General features: G+C 47.1%; 1 protein-coding gene across 4 annotated transcripts in view; it reads left to right on the top strand.

Annotated features, from left to right (window-relative positions):
• The window catches only part of FoxP (forkhead box transcription factor P), a 116,902-nt gene that overhangs the window by 56,983 nt on the left and 45,387 nt on the right, over nt 1–14,532 (top strand). For 3 of the 4 annotated variants that reach the window (XM_086970076.1, XM_086970075.1, XM_086970074.1), the window contains exon 1: nt 2,965–5,965. The exons of the other annotated variant lie outside the window; for it this stretch is intronic. In XM_086970076.1, the coding sequence (XP_086826202.1) occupies nt 5,951–5,965 (15 nt within the window). In that variant the 5' untranslated portion in view covers nt 2,965–5,950. Of the gene's footprint in view, nt 1–2,964; nt 5,966–14,532 lie in introns of those variants that run through there. 4 annotated transcript variants of the gene reach the window in all.

Genomic DNA, 14,532 nt, shown 5'->3' with positions numbered 1-14,532 from the left:
TCTTATTGTTGCTATTATGATTGAAGTCGCAGTTGTTATTTTCGACTTTTCCCGATTGCTGCTCTGTGTATCACAGTGCTTAGCGCATAGTTAGGCATGGATCTTGACTCGTTTACTCAAAATGCTGCGGGTCGCCGATATCCGTGCGCAAGCGAAAAAGGCCGAGTGAAGGCAGCGACCACTGCACTTGCCATTCAAGATAGGATAAGGTGCACCAGATGACAATGACAACAGTGATGATAACGCTAGGATGGCCGGACAACCTCCAATTAGCCTCCAGGCTTCTCTTCACGTTTGTCTTTACTCTCTCCTCTAAACATGGTACTTACCATGCGACCAGCAGTAAATGACAAAATACGGCTTACCCTCTTTTAAAACAAAGTAATATTAGAATAAGAACCATCATAAATGTATTTCCGGTATTGCTGGGTATTCAGTTCGAATTGCTACGTCTTAAACCAAGTGGTTGTCTTTCAGCTAATTCTTAGTCGTAGTTGTAGTACTTGTCGGATAAGTATTCTCTGTTGGACACGCCATTTTTTTTTTGCTTTTTTGTGTAGTTTCGACTACCGTTCCTTGGCGTGGCCTGTTTTTTCGTCCTATCTTCTCTCCAAACAAGCTGCCCTGTGCTGCTCAGTTCACTATTGACGACTAGACACCCGTCCCTGTTCTCGCGATCGTTGCCGGTTTTCATGCTGTCGTGCAGATTTGCCTGTGCGTGCTATAAAGCAGATTAATTTAACAGCAATAGTAACAAAGGACATAACAATTTTTTAGCTGTTAAATAAGGTAAAAGGGGAGTCGTTGGATGGACGACAGTCGAAAGTTTAACCTAGAAGGGTGGATGGGGCAGATGCCGGTTGGTGTCGTTCGTTTGGCGTAACGAGTAGAGCTAGCCCTAAGAACCTGGTAGGTATGGCCATCGCTTTGCAACTGCTTTTAACGATACCACTACAGTCATCTTTACTGTATCATTTTATTGTTAGTTAATTATATCATCCAAACTCGCGCGTGCATACAGAGGTGTGTATGCATCTGCAGATACCCAATCCATGCTTAGCTCTTTGTTGGACTGGCTTGGTAGAAACTATCCATATTGTCCGTACCCGCTAGACCATCCCCCGTCACCTTAACTGGCCGTTAGACCCATATGTCAACCAAATCTCTACCCCGTCAGCATAAAGTCAGGAACTCTTTTGCTGGACACACGTAACTATTCAAAAGTTTTCTACTATAATTTTAGAATAATCCCGAATGTTATTGCAATATTTAACAGTCCCGTCCGTACCCGGTTCACCGTTCAATAGACACTTTCAAACTCAAATCGACGCACTCAAACGATTTGTCGCCATTCGATCGTTATTCAGACCTAGACTAACCTGTGTTATCTTTTTCCCTGAAGCCCCCTGTGATTTCCTGTCGTTTGAGGCCTCTTCCAGTGACCTCTGGGAGCAGTCACGCGCTTTTTCAAATGCCTTTGCCGTTAGAATTATATAAAAGCTGAGTGAGTCAGCATGATCCTCCTACATACTACTAATATTCCAGCCCTTACGACGGAAGTAAGCGATTATAGGGTAACGCCGGCAAAAACTTCGTGTAGATATAATCGTATTAATGGGGTTGACATACTGAGATGATATTCGGCATAGTTATCTTTCGCCTCGTCGTTTACATTGCCATCAGTCGGCCTGTAGATGCTAACAAGCTCTCGCACAACAATTCTCCGTGCTGCCCTGGTGAAGGGGCAGCTTATTTGGCCAGTAACGGTGTATATATGCACAGTCGAGCTGATACTGTTTTTGCTGCTGTTAGTTGGTGTATATATAAACATGTAGAAATAAAATTATATGTGGTTAGAAGTATATCCTGCGGCGATTGTTAAGTGTCAATGCCTCGTGGAAACTACGAGCCTTCAGGTAGCAACCGCGATAGCAACACGAGATATTAAATAATTAAAGCTGCTGTTATTGCCGCTGATGCCGCTGTTGCGATGCTCTGTTCCTCGTTCAGTCGTCACCTATCTGTTTCCCCTTTTGTCTTTTCGTTTTCTCTAGTTCTTTACCGCTAGCTTCATTTGTCAGTTGAAAGACATCGGGAACGTCGCCGACGACATCGAACCATTAGCGACAGCAGCGATAGCGGGAACCACAGTAACAGCGACATCGGTATCGCTGCCATCGTCGTAGCCGCAGCCCCAGTCATCATGAGCATCAACTGGGGCAACAGTACCCGCGACAAAAAGGACACTTGAAGCGACGCTACTCAATTGTTTCGATAACGGCAGTGGCAGCAACAACAACAACAACAACAATAACTCTAACCATAATGGTAGTATCTGGACGAGCCTTAGTTCCGCTGCTGCTGTTGTTGACGCGTCGACAGCACGCTCACTGCATTGCCCCGTATTAGCGCCACTGTTTCCCCTGTTCTCGCTGTCAGCATCTAAGTTATTTGTCGCAGATTCTGCCCTGCTATTACTCTGGCCGTTCCGTCCCATCTCGTTTCGTTTATTCCATTCTGTCCCGATCATCCGTACTGCTGCCGCCGCCGCCGCCTTTCTATTGCTTCGCCAATGCTCAGTCCTACGGGACCGGCGCCGGTAAAACTGCTGCTATTGCTGACGCTTCAGCCACTGCCGCCATCGCCATCACGGCAGTTTGTTGTTTACTGTAAACACCACTGGCCGGCCGGTGGTGTCTTTCAAAGCCCGTTGGCGGCGCGGGCTATGCCGATCGTTCGCTCCACGAGCCATCTTCTCTGTTTCGCTCGTTCGTTCGTTCCCCTCGCCTCCTTCTCCGACAGCCGCCGGTGGCAGTGGCGGGCTGGCGAGCAAGCAAGCGAGTGGCAAACGACTGGTCGGCCAAACGAAAGTAGCAGCAGTAGCACAGGCTGCTTGCCGCACTCAACAGACGACGACGACGACGACGACGACGACGACGACGACGACGACGACGACGGCGACTATGTTGACGGGAACCGGTGGCGGTAGCCGATGGCAAACAGAGGAGGTGGTGGGGTAGCGGAGATGAGATATGGGAGACACGAGCAGGACGCAGCCAGTAGAGACGCGCTGGCTCGCGCGTCTCCCCCAAATACCGCCATCACCAACACCGCTGCTGCTACTGCCAATACTAGCAACGTATACCTAGCAAGGGCTTCAACCTATACTCAAGGAGATACGCACAAACAGACAGAAAAAAACAAGAGACGCAACGCTTACATCAGAGGTAAGCCGTCACCCAGCTGAGAGTCACCCAGCCTGCACACATGCTCTTAATCGTCAAGAGACTCAACTTCGACTCACTCACACATCCACGTAGCACAGCGCGTATACATCAAACAGGAGAACACAGACCTCTATGGCCATTGCCGCGACTGCTGCCGGCGCTACCCTCTCCACACAAACATTCGCTCTCTGGAACAACACATACACACTTTTTCGTTCTGCTTGTCGCTCCTGCTGATCGCTTTGCCTCCCTATGACGGCCGCTGCTTGCGCCGTTGCCTGCAGCAGCAACAGTAGGGCCGACCGACTAGTCAGTCAGTCGAGCTGTGCCTGTCCCATAACGACGACGGCGACTGGCACGAGCGCCAACGCGCAACCCGCCAGCCTACCAACAAGCTTAGCTACGATAGCTTATCCTCTGCTATACACTTCTATAGCTCTATTGCGCGCTCCGCGCATAGCGTACAACTGTCTTTCCGTGTTCGAGGCGATTGGATCAGCGGTGTGCTCCAGCCGCGCGCAGTACGGAAGCTTTAATAGGAGATATAGGATACTAAAAAAAGAGGAAACGAGCAGGACAGAAGGGCGCGGGCATGAGACATCATAACCTAACAGTATTAACATCAGTGCCGATCGTAGACAAATCGTCGATGTCCGAGTTCAACGTGTTGATATAGAGTTTTGAGAGTGAGTTGGAGTGAACACAGGACATCGGCATCAGAGGCAAAACTTTCCGTCGGTTTGAACGTGCGTTCAGTGCTAAACACCGGGTGCTCGCCTGTTACTGGCCTATTCGTTCGCGCACTCAGAACCAAACCTCATATACAAGCACCAAAACACATGTGCCACGGGGGTATTTAAGAGAGAGAGAGAGAGAGAGTGAGAGAGAGAGAGATAGAGAGAGAGAGAGAGAGAGAGAGAGAGGGAGGCAATCGCGCAACGAGCCTCGATGGACTAATGATAATGTTGATGATGAGGATTATTCTGAGCACGACGATCACTGTGACAGTGCTAACGGTCCCGTCGACCACGTTAAACTTGTCCGCGTCAGTCCAATGGCCAAAGCAATAGTGCTAAGTGTTGTGATAAGCGCAACGACACAGAGAAGCAGGGAAAGAACCTCCAACTACTGCTGACTGGTGTCTTGAACGAAATTTTTGTAGTTCCTTTCCTTCTCATTCTTACTACCCCCGAATCTCTCATCTCTAGTGCGATTAGTTCTAATAAAGGGTGCTTCAGCAACCAGAGACGAGACGTACGAGCGGAGATCTGTTCAACTGATACAGCAAAAAATAGAAAAACAACCAGAGAGGGGGAGAGACACGGCACACAAAAGGAGCTGTATGCGCACGAAATATGTTGTGCTTTTTCGAGTGCCATCAACTACTATACTATTACTGCTATTATCATCATCGTCACTGCTACTGCAGCCATAACAATTCTCCAGAAGTTTTAACCGCTTTCTCGTCATCTACGAACCCTGCTGCCAGTCGTTGTGCGGCAACGCTTGTGTTGCCCCCTGTGGAATCAGCTGTGACAGACGGGACAATCCAACCGGCCAAAGCGATACTCAAACTGCGTCTACCTGACGACAGCAGCAAGTTAGGTACCGGTGTACTCCGGTGACTGCTTAGTCGAGCCGTGGAAATCAGAAATAGGGTAATATAAGAAGCTGAAAAAGGGTAGTTTCATGATCAACCTGCGCAAACTTTCCGCCGGACTAAGGTAATGGCCCACGAAATGGCCTCCGGACAGAATCAAGCAGCCAGCATCTGTGGATTCTTCGATGACGCAAGCTTGTGTCGTCCGTAAACAGGTAGAAAAACGTAAAGTGTAAACGAGGGATCGCTGTTCGATCGTCATATATACAGTTCGTGCATTGTGTACAAGTGTTAGTGGCCCTTTAGAATCAAAAGGGTGTGTGTACCATTGCGATTCTATCACGCACCTATAGTTCAATTAATCCCGTCTGTGATATAGTTATTATCCTAAAAAGAAATCATACGTGGTGCATAATAGTAGTCATCCTATTAGAAATATATCAAATTAATAGGTGCGTTCGAAATACTGCGTGCTTCAGTGCTTGTGTATGTTGTTTTATTTCCGTCCGAGATTTCTTAGCCGCGAGTGTGATAACGGCGAACAGAGAAAAGAAAAGCGAACGAGAAAAACCAGCAAACCGTTACAAGATAAATGTTGTAATAAAATCCGAGAATGAGTAGCTGCAACGATGTTTAATTAACGAGCACTTCTACAGGGGCAGCCTACAACAATTGCTATTTTTCAACCGACGTTGCTACAGGTGCGCAAACCTACGCCAACGAAAAATCGTCCTCAACGGTCAGAAGTCTATCATCATTCAGGCGAAAACATCTGAGTATGGCAAAACCGTCGTCGTCATCACGATAATTATCATCAGTGCGTTCTAGTCATAAGCAGTAACAGTCACAATCGTTGCAATCTGCAGAAGATTGAGCCGTGAAATTCAACTACTGTGTTTAGTGTCCTTGTCCCCGCACGACGGCTCTTACTACCGTGTCATCTAGTCAACCTATCGGAAAGCCAAGAAGAAATAAAAATATCGATACCAAAGAAGTACGTTCTTAGGCGATCACCGAAGCAGCAGAGCGATTTGGCAAAGAAGGAAAAGTCCGCGCAAAATCAGTAACAGCAGCAGCAGCAGCAGCAGCAGCAGCAGAAGTAATCGGACTCAGCCGCAGCAAAATGACCCTTCTCACAGTAAGTGCCGGTCGGTGTTCAAAGCTATCCTCCATCATCGAGGCAGAAACACGCCGAGTGCAAAATCGAACAGGGCAGAAAGAGAAAGACAGAGAAAGGCAAATACACATAACGAAACAAGGAGGAAGTGAGACACAATGAATATCTGTCCAGTGAGCAAGGGGCAGGGGCAAAAAAAGTGAGGGACAACGAGCTCGCTGAGTGATAAACACCCTTTTCCACATGAAAATTCGTCTCTTTGCGCTGACCTGGATATCACAAGCAATATCTTGAAAATGAGGCTAGCTGATGCCTCGTGCTACTTTTGACCTCACTCCCAAAAAGCAGGACAGAAGACGATTCGAGGGCAATATGTTTGTACAAGGTAAAAATGAGGGGGCCCACCGTATACATACTAGAGCATGCGGTTCTATATGAAAACATATTAACACTAGACAGACTGAGTAGCTACTGAGCAGAAACGTTTGACCCAGACATATGTATAAACAATGGTTTTTTGCCGACTGTTTACGAGTGTGAAAAAATACAACTGCACAGGTGGTGAGCTGATTTTAGCGCACATATATCTTACACACAGGTATCGCACACTCGTGTATAACACCGATAGGAGCTTTTCTCTGTCGTCTCCCTGCACATAGTAGTAACACTAATACGAGATAATATATATAACATCATATGCGTAACTATACAATTGGAGATATTGACCACAAAGGCCGAAGGTTACGTCGTAACGTTGACAGTCGTCGTGAGCCCTGCGAATTATTCCGCTCTACTCGATTGTTACGTGGATAGCCATGAATCATCGAAGCAACTAACACAATACCCATATGTATATGTATAGACCTAGTTCGTTTCTATACACGAAGATATATACATTCATACATATTTCCGATAAGCTTTAGGTCGTTTGTCGCTTCTGCTCGGAACTACAGCGATACTTTTTGCCCTCGTTGTTATAATAAGCGTGTCTCTAGATGTTTGTGCCCACGTCCGCGTCAGTGTCAGCCCAGGTTGTCTTTGCTATGGGGGCTGTTCGTCGGGCAAGCGATGGTTTTGCTGAGTACGCGCAGGTGTCTGACTAATTAGTTGGCGGATCGTATTATACGTACAATCGTTTGGTCAAAGATCGAGGCCATATCCCCTGGCGACTGGGGGCCACGTAAATGATTCATTGTGATAGGTGGTTTCAGTGACCTTAGCGTACATGATTTCTCGTTGGCCAGATGGTTGCTGCAGTAATAAATTTGGCAACTGCAATAGTTCCCTTTTTGTTTGCGTAATCTATGACGTCCCATTAGCTGACGGTTACATGTCTCGCCTTTATAGTTGTATAAGTATAGAGGTAGGAAAGCAAAGAACTAAACAGTGAACGACGAATATTTTACCGCCGTGGAAACGCCCAATCTTATACCTCTGGCTTACTGGAGCTTTAGCACCGGTTTGGACAGGTCTATAAAGCGTCAAAGTATCTTTTTTTTCGGTAACTGGCCGCCTATCGGATAGTATTAGAGGTACAAAATAGGCGGAGTTAGCAAACGGACAGTAACGCGACGTCTGTTGTCTCTCAGAGGCTGAGGCATGCGCCTAGCAGTTCTCTTAGGCGTGAGGGACGACCGGATAGCCAGCCAGCCAGCCAGCCAGCCAGCCAACCGTACAACCATTTAATCCGTATGGCTTCCAAGTGAAACTTTGACCGTGAATTTGATGCTGGTTGGGATTAAGATGCGCTGTCGTAACCTTGTGCGCGAGCGGGTATACACGATCAAGAACAGAAGAAGATCAGCGCTAATCTTCAGGTTGTTGCTATGATTTTTTGAAACCGTTTCCATTGCTGCCGTTGCACTCGTAGCGCCATTTTTATCCCAGCCTCACAACCGAGTTCTTCATATGGCCACAATGAAAGCCGCATACGGCCCTGCGGGCTATATCAGCTGCATCTAGCGCTAGTGTACAATTACTGCTTTCTCCAAATTGCTAGGCTGTAGACAGTTAGAAAGTCAGGCAGATTTGCGGGCTTGGCTTATCGAGACAAGTTAAAAATGAAAGGTGGCCTGGTTGATACAGAGTTCCAAATACGACGTGCACGCTGGCGCACTGAGTGAGTGGCGACGACACTGATAATCGTTCTACTATAATTGGTAGTAACAATGTCAGCGTTTTGTATGCACTGAATCATCACCAGCGCCACCAGTAGTGACGTGAGCGATTTCGTAGTCGACGACAGACAACGGGGCATACCCGAACGTGTACACGAGCTAAAGGGCCTAATCAATAGCCCTAAAAAAGGCACCAACTGCATTCAGCCTCCGGCGCTCGTAAGTCATCAAGTCATAGACAAGTGGAAAACGATATGCCTCACACATAGACCCAAATGCTACTAATACTTAGACGTAATGGAGTGTAATTGGTAAATTTTTGTTTATTCAGTTGATTGCAGTTGTTGATTGCGTTGGCACGCTTAGTAAGGTTGGACCAGATGAACAGTTCACCTGTAAACCTGCGGGTGTTTGAATAACAAGCTTTCCATAGAGTGAGCAGAAAAACGCACTGAACAATCTGGCAGTTGTTATGCCTAACCGATCATGCACCACATTTAGACAACGGCCAGCTAGAGAAAGAGCTAGACAACTGTGACACGTATCCTGCAGATTATGCAATTGCTTATTAAAATGAAGTTAGAATCTATCCAGTTTTTTGCCCCGAACTTTACGCAAGGTAACTGAGTGGAGCGAACGACCTCAAGACGACCTTATCCTTTCTCTCGTTTACAAATATACCCTATGTTTAAAAACAGAACCTTGAATATTGTCATTGTTCATCGAACCTGGTCGTCTTTGTCATCTTCTTTTGCTTAATTGTGCCTTTCTCGGTGAAAACTCGTCGTGCCTGAACTCCTGATAGGCGGCCGCTAGAAATTAGTTCGAGCTCTTGGCCATAAGGATAATCCGCGCATGAGCTTGACCGACATGGTTCGCCGGCCGGTAGTGAGCCGTCGGCGACTGCGATCGCGACGTCGACGTCGGTAACAAGCAATAGCACGACGTTAGCTGCCTGAGGCTAGTGTCGTATTGTTGGCGTCCGCATCTCATCAAGTTTGACACAAACGCGTCGTATCGTAAGAAATATGTTGTTTGCCGGTTTGGCCATTGCTGGGCCTTGATGCTGCTTTTTGGGTCTACTGCTGCTGACGCGGTTACGGGCCTCGCTGTTATCGCTGCTGTTGCTTCTAGTTTAAGCAGTGACAGAATTGACAGCGAATGCGCGCCTAGACGCAGTTACGAAGCGAAACTGTTGCCGCCTGCTCTCTTGCGGTTGACAATGCTATTGTTGTCGTCGTCGTCGTCGTCGTCGTCGTCGTCGCTGTTGACAGGCCGTTGGTTTTGTTATTGTTTTGTTGATTCCAACTGGCCCTACTACTGACTATAGCAAGACATGGTGAATAAGAGTCGGCGTCGGGTAGCAACAGCGCGCTAACAACAAAGACGACATCGACAGCTGTGACAATGAGACTGCGCCATGGGACACAAAGTAGCGACGACGACAATCACAACAACAACAACAACAACAACAACAACAACAGCATCTAGTAGCAGCCATGCAGGCTATATAACGGTAACAGTGGCCGTTGGTGCGATGCAGTTCACCCTGTTGCTGCTGTCCACGCTTTCCCGCCGACGACGCCGCTAATATTCGCGCCGTCATAGAGGAAATGACGAGGACGAAGAGACGCTCTTGCCTTGACGATTGTTGCTCATGGCCCGTTAAAATAGCAATCATACAGCCGCCATTGAGGAGAGCGATTCGCAGCTAGTATCTCGTAACTGTGACTTCAATAGGCACAGTGTTACTAACCCACATGTTTTCCCTCGTGCAGTCCCGCCTGACCCGTGACATACGGATGTGCAAATACTCTAATAATGATCCATTGCATGATGACGGCTTCTATTCGCGTTTGTCGTTGTTGCTACTAACAACAACAACAACAACAACAACAACAACAACAACAACAACAACAACAACAACAACAACAACAACAACAACAACAACAACAACAACAAGCAATGCTGATGGCCTCTTATCCAGTCAGCGACTAGATCGTTTGGGAGCAGTAAACATAACCGTGTCTGGCGGCCGCTGGCCGGGTGGTCAGGGCCGCTGGCGAGCAGTACTAGTTGTGGTAAGACAAATAGAAGAATATTCATCACTAGCTAGGAGGCACAATGCTCCGCACACTGGAAACGAGACATAACTGTCATACATTTGATGATGGATGTACATACGTGTATACAGGACTAATTCATCATGTATTCATTGCCGAGCTGTTGAACATTGCCTATTTCACTACTAGATATTCATCAACAATCGAACATGGATACCTTTAACGTACTGTACCTATGCAGGCAGTACGGGCCTAGGCGTTTGAGACAAACAGCAAGATAGTGGACCTAAAATTTCAGGTCTTGTGAACGTTCGAGTACGTAGCTCCTCTATGCAATGCGATAGCGGGCAAATGCTATTACAGGTTGTCGCCGCTTGCCCTATAACGACAGGGCACCTGGACAGAACGGGAGACGAAGGTTGGGACGGCGCACTCACACTAAATTTTGTTTGAAAATTAGACATTTAACTTAAAAAGGTGAATGAGCTGCTTCTAATAATTGTATTTTATCCATCTATGTATCTAACAATTGGCGCTACTTTTGCCTCTCGATCTTTTTGCCTGTCTACTCGCGTTTTGTAAGAAAGCCTGCGGTTTTTCATCCTCGTCAACCCTCAATCACCACCATCATCCGTGAATTCTTACTGAGATTATAGTTGACTGCTGGTATGGTATCGTTCCCGATTCCCTTCCATCATTCTAATTAGTAATATGACAATCGGCAGAGTATAGCTATATTGAAGATCGGTGGTGAATATGACTGAAGCAGCGATGAGAAGATCATGTTGACGATTTTAACGAAAAGAGAGAGAAATTACCTGAAGTGCTTGAGTGAACAAAAGTCATCACCCTATTTTGATTGTGCCTGACGGCGGACGTCGTCAAGCCAATTTTGTCGTTTCTCTCAGCGTCTGCCGGTTTTGGTTTTCTTCTAGTCATTATATTATTGCTATTTTTCTTTTCATTGTAAGCTGTTTTCCGCTCTCTCGTTTCTATTGTTCTTGTGTTATCGGTTAAGTTCGCTACTGTTTGATCTTGGTGATATTGTTGCTATCTACCTTCCTTATTGGTACTTGTGTTATTATTTTGGTTCGGCCTTGCCGGCTAACGGCTCGATGTCGTAAGGATTTTGTCCTGTTTTTTGGCCCTTATTAGATATTAGGATCTGTCTGGCCACTCAGCTAACAATGTCAGAGTTGAGTGCTGAGGTCAAGCGGGATCAGGAACGGCGTCTTGTATTTTCTGATGCGTCAATTGTCGCAATGCGACACAGCCACCGATGGTTTCGGCGTTGATGTTGGCGCCGCCGTCATTGTGGTTAGCATTTTGATGATAACTATCCTTTCAGGCTCTATTCGAGCGGTATAAGGCCATCATGTAGTAACGCGATATGTACATATCGCGTTACTATATGACATTTATGAGCTATGCTTGCTGATTGATATTGTTTTTAGCTTGATATTATTGTTGATGGCCATATGTAAAGATGTTACGTTTATTAGCTTTGCCATCTACGTTTCTCGTGCCTCCCTTCGATGGTGACGTGTACTAGTGTGTTTGGCCACCGGTCAAAGATAATCCTCCTTCGAATCTCTCCGAAGCGATGCTTCACGGCATTATTACTCAAAACATTTTGGTTCGACCTATCGGAGCAGATGAAACAGAAGCAGGAAGTTAGCACTGGCAGGACTCTCAGGAAAAAAAGTTTGATGCGAAGGTTTCATAAGGAACAAAACTATACGATAGCTTTAGAGATCAGTCCCTTCCTTTATGTACGGCTTCTGCCAAATAGTACGCAACTTTTTTTTCGATAGTTTGCTTAGCACCTTGTGCCACATAATCGTACCTCTTGGCCAACCAGCGTAATCAGACGAGGCGTTTTAAACGAAATATGCCCAAACTCGGATCTCTCCTCCTCCTCCTCCCTGCTCCTCACTCCTTATCATCGACATCCTCTGTTTATCGCAATACTAACGTATAGAACTATTATTGCTATCAAATTCGTCGCCCCGTTATTTGTTCTAATTTTCGCTGCTGTTGTTAATGCACACACACACACACACACGCATAGGTGTGTGTCTATAATCTCTTCATCAGCCACGCTGATATGTCGACACGAGGGACAAGTTAACAGTCTGGTTGTCCTGGCCAACAAGGCACTTTCTAGTTTTTTTCTCATTCGCCGACCCCATTCGTATCGAACGTTCGGTTGCTTTGACGCCATTGCCTTTGCTCTTTCGCCTACTGCTGCTGCCGTTGTTGTTTATGTCGGTGTTGTTATTAATATCATTGCCATTACGTGTCTAAAGCGAGTACTGGCCTGCTGTTATTATTGTCATAAGTTCTTATGCGATCGTAGCACAGCTACCGATCACTCGGCGGGGCCGTAGCTGTGCTTGCCGTATGCGGCATTAGTCTACAAGTGGACCATTTCTTCATTGCTGCTGCAGGCTGCTACTGCCACGACCTCTGTTGCTTCTGTCAGTATTGTTGTTTTGCCGGCTACCGAGTTGCTGTGAGGTGCGGCTGTGTTCTCTATATCTTCGTCTCTCATTATGTTTTCTCTCGCATTCGTTCGTCTCGTCGTCTCGACTTGTCTCGCTATCGCTAAACTCTCTCCCTCTCTTTCTCGATTTGTTGATCCCTGTACCATTCGTGGCCGATGCTATATCGTGTCTGTTAGTTCTGATGCGCTGGTGATAGCCGACGTCGCCCTTCCATAGCTATAGCTATCATTACTTAGCCGCTGCCTGCATTTCATCATAGCATTCAATAGTGTGGCGATGCTTCCAGATGATGGTAAGACACTCGGCCCAGACTCTCTGGTTCATCGTTGCTTACGGCTTCCTTAGCCTCTACTGTTCTCTATCACTTTCTTCTCGTGTGTCGTTCTCTGCGCCGCCATACATGTCTCCCCCTCTCCCGATGTTCTTTGCTTGGGTTGACGACTCCTTCGTTCGCCTGTCTGTCTGTCTACCCGCGCGTCCGCACGTCCGTCCAGCTATCTGTATGTTCGTTTGCCTCCTGCTGACGCGGGGTTGTTTGGTTCTGAGCTTGCTAGCTAGCGTCCTCTTGCTTCTCCTCACTGTGAGCAGCTTCGCTCCCGCCCGCCCGCCCGCCTGGCTAGCCAGCTATCTAACCGGTCGTCCCTTCAGCTCTCTAGCTTGCGTGCTTGTTTACTCTCGCGTGTTTATCCTTCTCCCTCCACAAACAACGACGCCCAACCGGCGACCGACCGACAGCGGCTGTACTGGCCGACGACGACGACGACGACGACGCTAGAGAAAGCGACAGTAGCATCTACCCAAATGGTTTGTCTCCCTGTCTCTCGGTGTTTTCCACTCACTGTCCCGACGGACGAAACGAAACAAGTTAAGGAACCTAGGAGACCAGCAGCAGTAGCAAGCGACAAACGACCTATGCTTTGGGGCTCTATCCGGCCTCCCACAGTTGTTGCCAGCTCTGATCCCCCTTTTTCTCCTTTACTCTCTTTGTTTAGCTGGCGAGTAGCATCAACATGAACGGCAATAACAACAACAACAGTCGCGACAGCAGCGGCATCCCACCATTTCGTAGTCTAACGCCCAACGTTGTTCACCCAGCGAACAACTACTAGCCAGCACCGATGCTGATAGTAACGCTGCCCCCGGCAGCGACGACGACTACAACAACAACAACAACAACAAACTGCCACGTCTAAGAGTTCGCTGCTGGTAATGTTGATGTTGCGATGATGCCGGCTGAGCCTCTGTCGCCACAAACGCCGCTACCTACAATTCTTACTGATGGAATCTCCTTTCACTGGAGGTCGGACTTTCTACTGCTACTAGCGGGTCCATTCGGACCTGGCAACGGATAGCAGCAGCAGCAGCAGTTATCGATGGACAGATGAACAAACGATGAACAGATATAACAGAAACAACAAAGCGAAACAGTGACGACGACAATAACAACAACAACGACGACAATGCAATCTATGAATGTTAGCTTACTCTTACTATGCCTAGGGGGCAGGCAGGGGATGGGGCGCGGGAATGGCTGTCTGCTGTTGTCCGTTCAGAGCTTCTGCCGCCCAGCTCATAACCGACGTGGCTACTCTATATGGGGAAAACAAATCTGTGACAAAATTTCTTTGAGACAACGAGTGGGCGCAGAGTTTGAGCGGATGTGCCGAATATGTGAAACGGGAATGTAGGGTCTGACGGTCTTTAGGGAAAGCCAGTAATGGGAATAGGGAATCGGCTGCAACAGAGAACAGATTCTTTATATCTTTCTTGCTTGTTGCTAAGGGCGACAATACAGTTTGTTTTGAATTTTTTTTTAAGGCTATGAAATGAAAAATGGCACAAAGAGCCCTAACAAAATAGAGAGAAAGCTTGCTTTTGGCATATTGTCGTTTGTCTCTAGA

This window comes from Varroa jacobsoni, unplaced genomic scaffold (assembly GCF_002532875.2).
Source record: "Varroa jacobsoni isolate VJ856 unplaced genomic scaffold, vjacob_1.0 scaffold_857, whole genome shotgun sequence".
In the NCBI taxonomy this organism is placed as follows: domain Eukaryota; kingdom Metazoa; phylum Arthropoda; class Arachnida; order Mesostigmata; family Varroidae; genus Varroa; species Varroa jacobsoni.
This window is presented reverse-complemented; position numbering and strand designations above follow the sequence as displayed.